At 37.3% G+C, this 16,268-nt stretch overlaps 1 protein-coding gene across 1 annotated transcript in view; it reads left to right on the top strand.

The window, feature by feature from the left end:
• Window positions 1-11,334, top strand: part of LOC106873506 (ribosome biogenesis protein BMS1 homolog) — a 47,343-nt gene extending 36,009 nt beyond the window's left edge. The window contains exons 19-25 of the mRNA XM_089349799.1: window positions 810-990; window positions 2,542-2,600; window positions 3,420-3,542; window positions 4,107-4,254; window positions 6,527-6,702; window positions 10,584-10,736; window positions 10,853-11,334. Of these exons, the coding sequence (XP_089205925.1) occupies window positions 810-990; window positions 2,542-2,600; window positions 3,420-3,542; window positions 4,107-4,254; window positions 6,527-6,702; window positions 10,584-10,736; window positions 10,853-11,065 (1,053 nt within the window). The 3' untranslated portion in view covers window positions 11,066-11,334. The remainder of the gene's footprint in view (window positions 1-809; window positions 991-2,541; window positions 2,601-3,419; window positions 3,543-4,106; window positions 4,255-6,526; window positions 6,703-10,583; window positions 10,737-10,852) is intronic.
• Window positions 11,335-16,268: the final 4,934 nt, after the last annotated feature.

Here is a 16,268-nt window from a genome sequence, read left to right as displayed (position 1 = left end):
GTGCAGACTATTGGATGGGAAGGTGTGTGCCGGACCCTTTACATAGCTCTACCAAAAAACACTATTGGGAGAATACAGGAAAGGAGTTGGCAAACACCTTTCTTAATAAGTTATTCATAATAAATGAAGAGAAAATGGAGTTGTCTAGCTTTGGTAAATTGATCATCAATAAGACTCAGTTGTGGCTGTGTGGTAAGAAGTTTACTTCCCATCCACATGGTTCTGGGTTCAGTTCCACTGTGTAGCACCTTGGGCAAATGTCTTCTGCTATACCCTCGGGCTGACCAAAACCATGAGTGGATTTAGTAGATGGAAACTGAAAGAAATCCATCAGCTAAGCCTGGTTTCACCCGCTCGGTTTGGATGATGTGGCTGTTAAAACCTGCTCTGTGTAAGCATTCGACTTGTTTGTGGTACGCTTACGTTAAAAAACAATTTTAGAATGACTTTTTTCTGTCAAAACGCTAAGAATAACTGACCAAAAAAAACAAAAAAAAACAACCAAGATTCAACCAAATTAGAAAATAAACCCAAATGCTAAGTGAACAAAGATGAACCATCCCACTTCCATTGCACACACACACACACACACACACACACACCATACATACATATATGACAAGCTTCTTTCAGTTTCCATCTACTAAACCCACTCACAAGGCTTTGGTTGGGTAGAACTGTTTGAGGACTTAATTTCTATGGAAGATTAATTCTATTAACAATGTCATTGCATCAAAATTTTTTATTCTTATGTGCTGGTAAAATATCCAAATAAATAACATGTGTTTCTTTTTTTGTTTTGTATTTAGGCTCGCTTTAAGAAACATCGTTGGTATAAAAAAATCTTAAAATCCAGAAACCCTGTGATTATGTCTGTTGGTTGGCGAAGATTCCAGACACTTCCAGCTTATTATATCCAAGACCATAACTTTAGGAATCGTCTTTTGAAATACACACCAGAACACCTACATTGTAACACTATGTTTTGGGGTAAGTTAAAATTTTATTGTTATCTTTTTATTGTTCACCCTTATTTATGGTTGTATGTTTCTTGTAGTCCCATCCATCTAAGATATCCAGCCACCAAAATATTAGGTAGCAATGTTTTTGTTGTGTTTGCTTTGTTATTAGCCACTCTCATAGAAACTAGGAAGTTCAACAAATTCTTATCAAAGGTTAATAAATTATATTTTTGTATTTCGAAATTATTGCTTGAATTAGTAAGTTATTTGGGTTTCAAATATGTGGCATACCTATTTTGAATGTCTCATATGAATGTTCATCATCATCATCATCATTGTCCATCCATTTTCCATGCTGGCATGAGTTGGACAGTTTGACAGGAGCTGGTAAGGGTGGAGGCTGCCCCAGGTTCTATTGTCTCTTCAGGCATGGTTTCTATAGCTGGATGCCCTTTCTAATGCCAACCACTTTACAGAGTATATTGGATGCTTTTTATGTGTTACCAGCGCCAGTGCTTCTTACGTGGCACCAGCACTAGTATCAATTCTGCTGTGGTGGACAGATCTTCTTGAGTACATCAAGGTTCCAGATATCTCAGTCCTTTGTTAATCTGCAGGTTAAATGAAAAATGAACTGTAATAGAAATCTGTTAATATGTATGTTAGATAGTAATGTAATTTCTTTCAGATATTGGACTGTAATAATATGTTTAACCCTTTAGTGTTCAGATTAATTTGTCAAATGTAATGCTTATCTGTTCACATTAATTTTGATTCATTCAGGCTCAAGTGGGGTATCCATAATATTTGCTTGTAACTTTGTTAATTTCCTACATACAGATTTGAAATTTTGTAAATGGGTGCTTATATGCCAGTGGTTTATAGTTACGTAATTTTAGCTGGTCTTTCTGATTAAATTTGACTTTTATGGGCAGGTAAATTTAATTAACAGGTGTAAAAACAATAACATTATGAATAAACACTAAAATTCATATTCTTAATACATCTTACCTGTTTGATTTGTTACTAAAATTATCCCAGATGTCAATCGCCAACAATTTTACATTTTTCAAGATGATGTACGTTAATTTGAATTAAAATAAAATACAGGTGTAATCGGTACAAGATTTTTTTTTTTCTATATTTCATTCAAACGTTTTCATTGAAAATAAAGTACAAAACTCTTTTACTAGTTAATATACCATTAGCTATGTACTCTTATACAATTTAATGAATTCATTTACGTAACAGAATGCATCTAATAAAAAGATCTCATTAACAGGTGAGACAAAGGTGAATACATGTGTGTAACATAGTGAAAATTAATATGTATTTCTCACTTTCACATATTATTTATAATAAAATGAAAAGGAATATACAAAATGATATAGTTATGACATATTTCTATCATGAAACTGCTCAAAACACCCTTTAAGCTGTGAGATAATGCATGATTAATTCAAACCAATGTGAATAAATAAGCATTACATTTGACAGAATAATTTGAATGCCAAAGGGTTAAAGTGTTAAATATATTGAAAGTTATCATTTATTGTTATTTGCTTCTTTATTTTTTCAGGACCAATTGTTCCTCAAGGCACCGGTATTTTAGCTATTGAGACATTAGACAATTCTTCAGTAAGTTTTTCAGCTGCTTTATTACTTAGTGTTAATAGAATATAACGTTATTGTTGTTGAGCAGACTTATGACCAAAGGCATCCAGCTGTGATCAATATATCTTCTTTGTTGTTGTTGAGTAAACCTACAGTCAAAAACATACCAGCTATGACCAACGTATCTTAGTTGCACAGTAGACCTATGCTCAAGTGTATACCAACTGTAATCAATATATCTGTGCTGCCATTGAACTGATTTAAGGTGAAAGACATATCAGCTGTGATCAACACACATTTGTTGTTCAGCAGACTTAAGTGAAGAGTATACAGCTGGGATTAACATATCTGTTGAAGTGGTCTAAGGTCAAAAACACACCAGCTGTAATCAACTCATCTTTGTTGCTGTTCAGCAGACCTCAAGGTCAGTTACATACCTGCTGTATCAACACATCATTTTGTGCACTTAGAACTACACTACATTGTGTTTTTCCTTTGTTAAGACAGTAGTGTGAGATTTGAGGAAGAATTGGTTGCTGTTTCTAGTAGGCTGGGTGATCACAGTTTCTTAATTTGGTACACTGCATGGCACTCAGATCCAGCATGACATAGAATGTGACAATTCTGCCAGCTGAGTGGGCTGGAGCAAAGTGAAATAAAGTCTTGCTCAAGGACGCAACTCGCTGCTGGGAATTGAACTCATGACCTTACGTTTGTGAGCCAAATACTGTAACCACTAAACCATGTGCCTACACACACACACACACACACACTATATTAATGGTTTTTGATTGATTTTTCTTGTGGAGATTTTATGTTTGATGTGTTTCATTTCTATTTCAGCCAGGTTTCTGTATTGCAGCCACTGGTGTTGTTTTGGAAGCAGATAAATCAAATGAAATTGTTAAAAAGCTAAAATTAACTGGAACACCATACAAAATCTTTCAGAAGAGTGCCTTTATTAAGGTTTGAATTAAATATTTCTTTATACGTAATATATCTAGCAAGTGGATAGTAGAACTGGTTGAGCTTTCATAACATCCTCATCATCATTTCACTGTCTGCTTTTCCATGCTTGCATGAGTCAGATGTTATTTGTTGAGGTGGATTTCGATGAACAGTGAAATAGTTCCTTATTTATAGCTATCACATAATCCTTGACATGTATATATCACCAGCAGCATCAAATTCAATGTCTGTTTTCCATGCTAACATTGGTTGGCTGGTTTGACAGGATTTGGTGAACTGCAAGGCCGCATTAAGCCCCAATGTCTGTTTCTGTATGGCTTCTACTGCTGGATACCCTTCTTAACGCCAACCATTTTATAACATGTACTGCTGCTTTTTCCATGCCTTTAGCTCTAGTGAGTTTGCCAAGTAACTTGCAAGATTGGAAAAGAACAAGAAAGGGGAAAAGTGCTTGAAGTGGGGAGAAGATTTGAGAAGGGGAGAGTTGTCAGGTGTTAGAGTTTAAAGTACTCACACACACACACACACAAGTACATTGTGCTCCTTTTTTTCCCAATGCAGGATATGTTCAACAGTCCGCTTGAAGTTGCTAAATTCACTGGTGCCTGTCTTCGAACTGTCAGTGGTGTGAGAGGCCAAATTAAGAAAGCTGTTAAAAATCCGCCTGGGGCCTTTAGAGCAACATTTGAGGATAGGATTGTAATGAGTGGTTTGTATTTTTTTACTTGTATCCTATAACTTTTTATGCTCCATTGTGAAGGTCTTGTTTCTGTTGTTGAGCTGACACAGTAGTTTCTGAGTGAACTTAACTCAGGAGTTATTTATCTCCTTAACCCTCTCCATACTATATTCCTGTTGAAATGCACTGCCTTTGTTTCTATTAATTTTGAAAATAATGAAGAATATAATAAAATGACTTGATAATTATTAAAACAATGTTTGAAATATAAATTAACATGAAATTTTAAGGAAAGTTTTAATTTAAATTGCTTTAACCCTTTAGCATTCAGATAATCCCATCATTGCAATGCTTATTCATTCACATTATTTTCACTTAATCAAGCATTATCTCAAAGTTTCAAGATTACAATGATGTGATTTTATATTTTTAGAATAACATTGTAGGGTAGGTGTGAGAGGCCAGATCTGGCCAGTTTGGATATAAACCAGTTACAATGTTTGGTCCGGGTATGGCCAGTTTAAATGCTAAAGGGTTAAATAGAAAGTTTGTATCATAGCATCAAGAGAAGTCTTCATGTAGTTTTCATCTAACAAATTTGCATACAAGGCATTGGTTGTCCTGCGGCTATAGTAGAAGACGGACACCCAAAGCACCATACTGTGAGATAGAACCTGAACTCACATGGTTGCAAAGCAAATTTTTTAACCATAGAGCCATGCCTACATTATTCCTTATATTTATACCTGTTTTTCATTGCTTACATAAGTAGCTTTTTTTCTTCCATTACTGTATTTGTTTTTTCATTGTAAACCACTAGACTGTGATGTTGAATAAATCAGTCAGACAAACTGAAGAAAGCTCAGTCAGTCTGGTTAGCTGGCAATAGCCTTGAAAACAGCTTGCTTGTTTGTGCAGGTGTAGTCAGTTTAAAATAGATTTCAAGGGTCATTAGGAGAGAATGTGCCTCATTTCAGGCCTTTCCTCATGATGGCTTTTCAGTGCACAGGTCTCTGCTCATTGATGTGAAGCTCTACCTACTCAATTGACAGACTTATTTAGCCTTAAGTCCATTTTAGGATCATCACCCCCATTTAACTTGTGGAGTTGTGCAGGTCTGATTTGGCATATGGGCATACAGTTATCTGCCTCACACCCACACATCACCTCCCCAACCAGGTTTCATTATTCTTTTTCATCCATTTCCTCTAGTGGCTGACCCTCTCACCTGTCAGCAGGTTGAGCTGGATTTCTTTCAAGATGATGTTTGCTTGATGATGATTGATATCAATTGATAACAGTCATCGTCTCAGTCTGATTCCATAAAATTTCTGCATCCAACTTCTATGTCTGGAATCAGTAATTCTTTGCTGTATTGAAATATAAGCTGGCACCATGGGATGCCAACGACTCATAATAGTGCCCATGCTGGCACCATGTAAAACCACATGTGCTGGTGTTTCATGAAAAACATCTAGCACACTTTGTAAAGTGGTTGGTGTTAGGAAGGACATCCAGCCATAGAAATCAGGCTGAAACCAGGTGCCAGATCAGACTGGAACCTCATGCAACTCTTCTGCTTGCCATCTCTGGTCAAACTGTCCAACCCATGCCAGCAACGAAAACAGGTGTTAAATGATGATATTGAGGATGATGCATGTATTCCAGAAAGAATTAAGCAATAGAAGATAAAATAATATTGAAATAAAACATTTAGTAGATCAAAATGCATATAATGTTTAAAAATCATCTGCTTTCATAGTGGACATTGCCATCTTCTGAGGTATTGTCTCTAAAAAGTAACTTTAGGTCATGAAACAGTCAATGAATATAAAAATGATTGTAAGAAAATAATTACTCTACTAGTTTTCTGAAATAAAAAATAATGAGTTAGCTAAATGTCTTTAACAATCTTATCAAGGAGTGTCTCATACATACAGACAGATAATACTGTTGTCATATTTGTATGTATGTACTTGTGTGTATATGTGTGCCATACCAAGAAAGCTGGAGAGAGAGAGAAAGAGACCTGGATAGAATAGTGATTCATATTTTTGTTCTGTCTTTAAGAATAGTGTTGAGAAATGTGTGTATGTGTGTACATACATGTATACATACATATAGAAGGAGAGAGAGGAAGTGGGGAGTTGTAAACCAAACCAGAAGTTATAGTACAGATTGACAGATCTCACAAAACTTATAATGTTTGAAGGTTTAGCAATAAAAAAAACAAAACAAACTGCAGAATTGTCAAATAAAGTTTTGATAAATAAAAAAAAAAAAATATCCTTGGCCATTTCAGATATTGTCTTTGTTCGAACCTGGTATCCTGTTGACCTCCCAAGATTCTACAACACTGTTACATCCCTACTTCTGTCACCAAGTGAAAAGATGTCTTGGAGAGGTATGAGAACAGTAGGACAAATCCGAAAGGAAGAGAATATTCCTGTTCCGCATAATAGCGATTCAGTTTATAAGGTAAAAATGAGTCTTTCAGAATTCCTCTGTGTGTATATATGTGTGTGTGTGAAAATGCTTTTGTCAGTGGTGAATAAGTGAATGAATGAATGTTGTCTAACTCCAGGTCAGCTTTGAGTGGAGAACCTATGATCAAAAGTGTTATAGCTTATGTCATCTTTTTTTCTTTTTTCAGACTTGTGTATCTATGACTACATTATCCAATATGTCCTTCTGTTTTTTAAGACAGTAGCATCTGAATTGAAAGGGGTTTGGCTGCTATTTCTAGCAGATCAAGCGACTATGTTGAGTCTGTCTCTTGGCTCTTGTTTGCTTATTGGATAGGTGTTTGAGTATTTGTATGTGGTGTGTATATGTATGTAGATATTGAGTTCAGGTGGAAGTATGTGAGTGTGCATTGTTTTAATGTCCACTTGTCTAAGCTGACATGAGTTGGACAAGACTTCTTGAGGCAATATCTTATAGTTGGATGCCTTTCCTGACACCAACCCCTTTAGTTGCTACTTAATGACATGCAGCCAAACAGTCTCTTCTTCATCGAGATCATCATCATCATTTAATATCCACTTTTCCACACTTGCATGGATCAGACAGACTTTGTTGAGGCAGATTTTCTACAGCCAGATGCTCTTCCCATTGCCTGCACTCACCTCTTTCCAAGCAGTATTTCCCCATGGTCATTCATGTTTTCCATGGAAGACTGGAAACAAACAACATTGCTTGTATGATGGTGATGCTCATTTATAACGGTCATAATATCTATTCTAAAAACCAAAAGCTACATGGTATACATTTGCTACATTAAATATGTTGGAAACTAACCTTATTAAGTAAAGAAAAAAAAGCAATACATCCATCATATGATCCTTCATAGTACCATTGGCTTCAGTTGTATGTAAATCATACTTTACATATAAGTAAACACGAAAATAGAATATACAATATAACACCAATGGGCTGAGAATATGTATATGTTAAACACACACATTCATACTTGTGTGTATGTGTGTGTGTGTGTGTGTGTGTGTGTGTGTGTGTGTGTGTGTAAAGCTATGTCTAGCTGTACAGTTAAGAAATTTGCTGCTCAGTCACATGATTTCAGATCCAGTCCCTCTGTGCAGCAGCTTACTCAAATGTCTTCTACTATAGCCCTGGACTGGCTAATTTCTCTTGTTTATTTATACATGCATGTACATGCATGTGCACACACACGCACACACACACACAATGTATATATTCATACATGTATACACACGCACACTTACATGTATTATACATATGTATATATCTGTACTTGCATACATAGAATGTTGGCATTTCCATGGCTTTGCTTGACGCTGTCCAAGCAAAATGGTGATGTGATGCTTACAATCCTGATTGACATTATGACTGGTCACTGTGCACCTTGGAAGGCCATTAAAATAAATAAAAAAATCTCTTCATGACCACTACAACAACAATAACAGCAGTAGCAGTACTGTTTTAACAGCTACTTTTCATGTTTGCATGGCTCAGATGGAATTTATTGAAGTTGATTTTCTATAGTTGGATGCTCTTTCTTTTACCAAATGAGATAATATTCTTCCTTGGTTGGGTATGTTTTCAAAAAAGACTGGAAATGAATGAAGGACACTGCTTGTATGATAGTGCCACTTGCTTACAGCCATGATGTCTAGACAGAGACACAAAATTACACATACACAGACACATACATATACGAAAAGCTTCCACATTCTAAATTCACTTTGAAGGATTTGGTTGGCACAGGGGTAGAGTAGAATACACTTGCCCAGGGTACCATGCTGTGAGACTGAACCTGAAACCATGAGGTTGGGAAGCGAATTATTTAACCATACACAGACACACCTATGCCTTTAGAAAGTTGTAACATGCTGTCTCAAATATGTTCCTGTGTAACATATGCTAGTATGAAAAGACTGACATTAAACAGACAAATGAATATATTTCATAAATGTGAACTATTATGTGAAATTCTGTGTGGAATAGACAGACAATTGCTTTCTTGCTTAAAGTTGCTAAGCACTTTCGTTTGACACATTGAATTTTTCCAAGGTCAGCTTTTCATATGGATCAATCAAACTGCAGTAACATATATGCATAGATAGTGATTGTGTTGTTGGTTTAGTGGATCATCTCCTAATGATTGATATAAAACCCCAATAACACAGAATCTTATTTATTGTCATATTTAGTAGATATTGCCACAGGCATAGCTGTGTGGTTAAGAAGTTTGCTTTTCAACTATGTGGTTTCAGGTTCAGTTTGTTTGGCTGATCAAACTTTATGAGAGAACTCCACAGTAGAAGTGTTAAGGCCGCATATCCTGGTGAAGAGAACTGGCCTGCAAGAGTCCTGTGCCAGTGTTGCATAAGAGTGCTCATGCCGGTGGCATATTAAAAGCACCCAGCACACACTGTGAAGTAGTTGATGTTAGGAAGGGCATCCAGCTGTAGACACCAAGCCAAATCAGACTGCAACCATGGTCACCAAGTAACTTGCAAGACAAAACTCCTTAACTGAGGTGGGGGTGTGTTTAGTATCGAAGGAGGTGGCTTTGGTTAAAGTATGATATATATATATATATATATTAATTGTATACATGTGTGAATCTGTGTGTATATGCATGTCAGTGACTCTGAGAAAACTGAGCTGCAGACTGACATCACCAATTGCAGATCAGTTATAGTTGGTGATATTACTATTTCTGGTGATGTTTACTGGTATTTCCTTTCAACAAATCCTCTGCTAATTCTGTGCTTTTGAATTCCTCTAGATTAAAAAAATATAGTTATTTCTTGAAAAAACAGTTAAGGATTGGTGGCATTTCACTGTAAATATCCTACCTCCATTCCCTTCCATCTAAGCCATACATGCATGGCAAACAGGCAAAGCAAATGAATGAATAAACAAAATGGGTTGGTGTGGCTGTGATTTAGAAGCTTGCTTCCCATTATGTGACTTCAGGTTCAGTCTTACTGTGCAGCACCTCGACCAAATGCCTTCTACTATAGCTGTGGGCTGACCAATACCTTGTGTCTGGATTTGGTAGACAGCAATTGGAAGAAGCCCATTGAATGTGTGTGTGTGTGTGTGTCTGTGTGCACACCTGTGTCCTGATGTTCTGTGATAGTTATAAATGGGCATCGCTGTCATACAAGCATTGTCCTTCATTTCCAATCTTTGGAAACATCTCTGGCTACAAGGTAATATTTGGAAACAGGTGAGGGTTGGCAACAAGAAGGGTATCTGGCCATAGAAAAATCTGCCTCAAAAAATTCTGTCTAACTTACGCAAGCATGGAAAAGTGGATGTTAGATAATGATAATTTGTGTGTGTGTATATGTGTGTGCTTGCATGTTTGTGTGTGCACCCATAACCTGACATCATGTGATGGCTGAAATGAGTGTCGCCATTATGCAAGCGATGTTGTTCGTTTCCAGTTTTAGGTGAAAAACATGCCTGTCATGGGGAAATATCTTGCTTAGAAACAGATAAAGGTTGGAGACAAGAAGTGCATCTGGCCATAGAAAATCTGCCTCTGCAAATTCTGTCTGCCCCATGCAAGAATGGATAAGTAGATGTTAACTGATGATGGTGTTTTCAGAAACCCCTATCAGAGATAATATTGGTATCAAATTTTGGCACAAGGCCAGCAATTTTGGGGGAGGTTGTAAGTTGATTGCATCAACCCCTATACTCAACTGATGCTTATTTTATCAACCCCCGAAAGGGTGAAAGACAAAGTTAACCTTGGTAGAATTTGAACTTAAAATATAAAGATGGACAAAATGCCTATCAGGAATAATTATATACTCTACTATCTCTCATTTGCTATTTTTTTTTTTATGTTTGTTTTTTAGAAAGTGGAGCGTAAAGAGAAATCAATGAAGCTATTTAAAATTCCTCAAGATTTGAAACAAGCTTTACCTTTTAAGAGCACCCTGAAGAATACTGCCCCCAGAAAGGTTCCCTACAAGAGAGTTGCTGTTGTAAAAGATCCCAAAGAAGCTAAGGTAAGATATTCTGAATAATTTTCTGATTTTTTTTTTTGTTTTTTTTTTCAGAATAAAATTAAAGTGTTATATTTATAGTTAATGATTCTATACTGTCTTTGTTTGTTCGTTAATAGGTTGCCAAATTGATGAGAATGTTTAGAGAGCTACACAAGCATAAAGAACGAGAGGAACGGATGAAAATGAGGGAGAGGGTCGACAAACATCGTGCAGTTCTTGCCAAAGAAGAGGAAAAGAAAGTCCAGCGATTGAAAGACATAAAGAAAGTTGTCTACCGCAGATTAGGAAAGATGGAAAAACAGAAAGAAGCTATGGAAGAGAAAAATTGATTTGATGGAAAGTGAGTGTGTGTGTGTGCGGGAGTGCATGAAAGTGGGATAGGGTGGGGAGATAGTCACTTGTTAAAAAAAAATGTCCAGAAGAATGGCAGTGGTGTTTGTTTGTCTTCGTACAAGAGAACTAAAGGGAATGTCTGTTCTGCTATCAGCAGTATAACTGAGTGCAATGGTTTAATGACTCCATATGTGTCATTACATTGGTTTATCACTGTACAGATTCAATAAAAAATATGAAGACTTATATTTATTTTGCAATTAAATGCTTCTTTTGTATTTCTTGCCTAAGGAAATGGAATAAAAAAAAAAAACAGAAAGAATGGTTGTAAATAATGCGAAAGATAATTTGTCTAAAGATAACTTATCTTGTGGTTAAAAATAAATGCTTAACAATATAACGCTTGTCAAATCCGAATGCTCCATTCTCTCATAATGATTCTCCCACCTCTTCTACTTCCCTACTCCATTTAGTCTTTTTTCCTATCAATTAAACATCACTTTATTCTGGTGCTTTTTTCATTATTATTTTTTTTTTTTTTTGTTAGTCTTTGTGAGGTAAATTTTATTGGAACAAATAACACTGTGTAATATGATTTTTGTCCTTGGGTAGCAACTCTTTTACTCTTTTACTTGTTTCAGTCATTTGACTGCGGCCATGCTTCAGCACTGCCTTTTATCGAACAAATCAACCCCAAGACTGATTCTTTGTAAGCCTAGTACTTATTCTAAGCCCAGTACTTATTGGTGTCTTTTGCCCAAACCACTAAGTTACAATAATGTAATCACACCAACATCGGTTGTCAAAGCGATGGTGGTGGGACAAACACAGAAACACAAACACACACACACACTCACACATATATACGACGGGCTTCTTTCAGTTTCCATCTATCAAATCCACTCATAAGGCTTTGGTCAGCCTAAGGCTATAGTAGAAGACACTTGCTCAAGGTGTCACAGTGGGACTGAACCCGGAACTGTTATTTTTTATTTACCTACCCCTAGAAAGTATGAAAAATGGCTAATGTTTCCTTCAAACTTTGCTTTTGTTACATTTATTCAAACCCCAAACAATCCCTCTCAACAGATGGCTATGATGCTCCCCCACTACTCTTGCTCATGATCAGGGACATACTCAAGTGGGTAAGATCAAGCAATGGACAAGTAAATCTGTGGTATTGAGCAGAATATTTGCTATAACAATATTTCAGCTTCAACTCTGTGTTGGAATATTTGTCATTTCCTTTTTGCTTTCTAAATAGAAGCAAATAGGAAATAACACTTAGTGACCAAAGACCCCCCCCCCCCCCCCCCCGAAAATTTGGTACTTGAGGTACCCCCACAAGAAGTCAGGGCTGTTCAAGTTTGGGGAATGCGATGGCCAGTTGACATCGCAGTAGGGAGAGATGACTCTTTCTCCAAAACATTGCCTCAGCAACTGTATTGTCTCTCTTGCGGTATGAGCAGTTGCCCCATCTTGCTGGAACTACATATTGGACCTATTTTGAATAGTTGGGTGCAAAAAGTCCTCAATCATGAACCTGTACTGCTCACCAGTCACAGTAACAGCATTCTCATCATCGTCCTCAAAGAAATAAGGCCTGATTATCTTCATCATCATCATCGTTTAACGTCCGCTTTCCATGCTAGCATGGGTTGGACGATTTGACTGAGGACTGGTGCAACCGGATGGCTACACCAGGCTCCCATCTAATTTGGCAGAGTTTCTACAGCTGGATGCCCTTCCTAATGCCAACCACTCAGAGAGTGTAGTGGGTGCTTTTCCGTGTCACCCGCACGAAAACGGCCACGCTCGAAATGGTGTCTTTTATGTGCCACCCGCACAAGAGCCAGTCCAGGGGCACTTGGCAACAATCTCGCTCGAAAACCTTACAAGGCCAACAATACTCTACACTTTATGAGATGCAATTCTTTTTCGTGTACTGCTTTCGTGTACTGCAATTTTGTCTGTTGAACGCATTCAAATGAAAGTTAAACATTTTGCACATTATAAATTTTTGTGTAAAATTTGGGTCATTTCATGCCAATTCCTGGATTCTTACCACGTATTGGAACCTGTGTTCATAGTCCTGGGGCTTCAACTGTTGAATCAGCTGTACCCTGTATGGAAAAAGGTTAAGGCTGCTGAGAACTCTTTGCAGCGAAGTTCTTAATTGTGTTTTCACTTGGGGCATCTCTCACTCGAAAGTGCCGACGATATGCTCTCTAGGTTTGAATAATTGACCCCTGATTTTGATAGAACAATTTCATCAATTGGGTTCGTTATGCGTTGCCATATTTTTCCATAATTAATTTCCAAGACCTAGACCATAAAATTCCCGAAAAGAAAAGAAAAAGGTAAAAAAAAAAAATCAACAATTGCAGCCCCTCAATGGGCCACCCTGTACATACATACATACATACATACATATATATATATATATATATATATGTAGTGAAACTACCTCCCGCCATTAGATACAAACTACTATCGCCATTACATACAATCTTCTCATTTAAATATAAATAAATGCGAGCGTAGTAGAGAACCCATTCCTTGTCCATCACGTGACTGATCATTATTCGAATCGGCAACTTCTTCGAACCGTTCCCGCCAGAACGCGAACTGACCAATCACGGCCCCTAATAAGGTCACGTGATAGAGTATATTTCTACCATCTGGTGAGCCAATAGTTTGTTATAAATAGCTTTAGCTCGGCAGCCAAATTCGTCTCGGTCCAGTTTCTCTTTGAGAACTGTTCCGTGTACCACACGACAGCAGCAGCAGCCAGCGACCACTTCAGCAGCTTCGTCCAGCCACGATGACCTCCGCCGTCGCCACATCAGCAACAAGAGTCTACGACTACTATCCAGCATCATCATCATGACCAACACGATTAATACCAAGCAGCCTCTACGCTACCAGCGTCAACACGATTTACTATGTACACCACACCAAACTCCGCGGCCCATCTCTCTCTTCGATTCTGTTAGGTGACTTAGCTTCACCACAGTAAACAAACAGACAAGAGAACCACAGCCAGCGACGAACATCTGTATAACAAGAATCACGGCTAGGCATCGATGCCTCGACATCACAACCAGTGATCAGCTCTGCCAAACTCAGCCTCCCTCACTTTCACATACAGAACTTTTCTTATTGTGTACCCAAGATCTGGTATAATTGCTCACGTGTCATTGACTCTTTCTCTGCTGTAATATTTCACATACACACATGTATCACTCACATACACACTTTTCTTTGTATGACGGCCTGTCTTTGATTATGTTCTTATATGTCGCATTCACACTCTCACACAGACATACATCTTTAACGATACAATAAATATATCTGTTATTCATCTAATACGGTTGTGGTCTTTCATTACTGGTCATCTATGTTATCGACGCATAACATATCATGTATATCATCTTCGATATATATTGTGAGTTCGGCCGTGTGACTCGTTTAAATAAAAGGAGTCCTCTGTTTTTCCATTCGTCACCATATCTCCTTTTATGTGTTCGCAGGTCCCTAATATATATATATATATATATATATATATATATATATATATATATATATATATATATATATATATATATATATACATATATATATATATATATATATACATATATATATATACATATATATATATATATATATATATATACATATATATATATATATATATATATATATATATATATATATATATATATATATATATATAGGCGCAGGAGTGGCTGTGTGGTAAGTAGCTTGCTTACCAACCACATGGTTCCGGGTTTCAATCCCACTGCGTGGCACCTTGGGCAAATGTCTTCTACTATAGCCTCGGGCCGACCAAAGCCTTGTGAGTGGATTTGGTAGACGGAAACTGTCGTATATATATATATGTATGTGTCTGTGTTTGTCCCCCCAACATCACTTGACAACCGATGCTGGTGTGTTTACGTCCCCGACAGAATAAATAGTAGGCTTACAAAGAATAAGTCCTGTGGTTGATTTGCTCGACTAAAGGCGGTGCTCCAGCATGGCCACAGTCAAATGACTGAAACAAGTAAAAGAGTATATATAACACAAACTATGGATGCCATAGAGCCTATGCAATCCGATCCTTTGTAACGATCACACTCTCTCCTATATACTGTGCCATGTTGTCCATGCAACGAAGTTTGACCATAGACCACTCTGTATTCAACCCTCCGCTTGCACCTCCATTCTGTACCCATTTCACTGAACCATAATTTATTCTGTACTGCTAGTCCTCATCCACTTCGCAGACCACTCGTTGTTGACAACAATCTCTCTTTTCTCTTGCCATTGTTCACTGCTATTACTATTCCCACTCTCTCTTTCACTCTTTATCTGCAATCTTTACCCATGTCATTCAGTTTTTACCAGCATTCTCTTATTCCCTTTCTTCATTCTAGTTTTCCTTCTGTCATGTCTCTATCAGCTATTTACCTTCTAGGTTACGTTGTCCTGCGTGAACGGCGAGGGTATATAGATAGTGAGGACTCTTTAACCCTTTAGCATTCAAACTGGCCATATCAAGCCCAAATAATCTACCTTTTTTGTGTTCAAACTGACCAGATCAAACCTCGCACAACTACCCAGCAGTGTCATTCTAAAAGTAAACAATAGCATACTTGAAATCTGAAAGCCATGAGATCATGCATAATTAATTCAAAACAATTTGAATGAATAAGCATCACATGTGATGGAGTAATCTGAACGCTAAAGGGTTAAGCCTTATAAGGCAAAAGGCAGCACCATTAATATTGGTGCTATGATAAATGTAGACAGTACTCTTTGGAAGTCTACCACCAGGTCCTGTCCTTGTTGCGGTGTGTCACTTGTGTGGTTCAATGACACTGGGAGATGTGATAGCGGAGAGCAAGCTCCTCGTAGGTTCCTCCCCGTGCTAGACAGGTCAAAGGATAGAGACCAGTTTAAAATGGACGACCTTTTAGGAGGTGGACTAGCGTGGCTCTGGCCTTGGTAACATTATAATTTCCTGGTTCCAAACGAGTCAGGTATAGCAGCGGAAAGTACTACAAGGACAAGATCTGTAATTGATTGCCACATTTTATTCAAACGCTTAAATGAAAGTACAGTAAAAGATGATACATCTTCAACGATTTTGCTAGAAAATATACGTATTGGTTTCTCATGCAGTTGGAACTT

The sequence above is a fragment of the Octopus bimaculoides genome, chromosome 3 (assembly GCF_046866305.1).
Source record: "Octopus bimaculoides isolate indiv1 chromosome 3, ASM4686630v1, whole genome shotgun sequence".
In the NCBI taxonomy this organism is placed as follows: domain Eukaryota; kingdom Metazoa; phylum Mollusca; class Cephalopoda; order Octopoda; family Octopodidae; genus Octopus; species Octopus bimaculoides.
The sequence above is the reverse complement of the archived record's forward strand: the minus strand, read 5'-3'. Positions and strand labels throughout refer to the sequence as shown.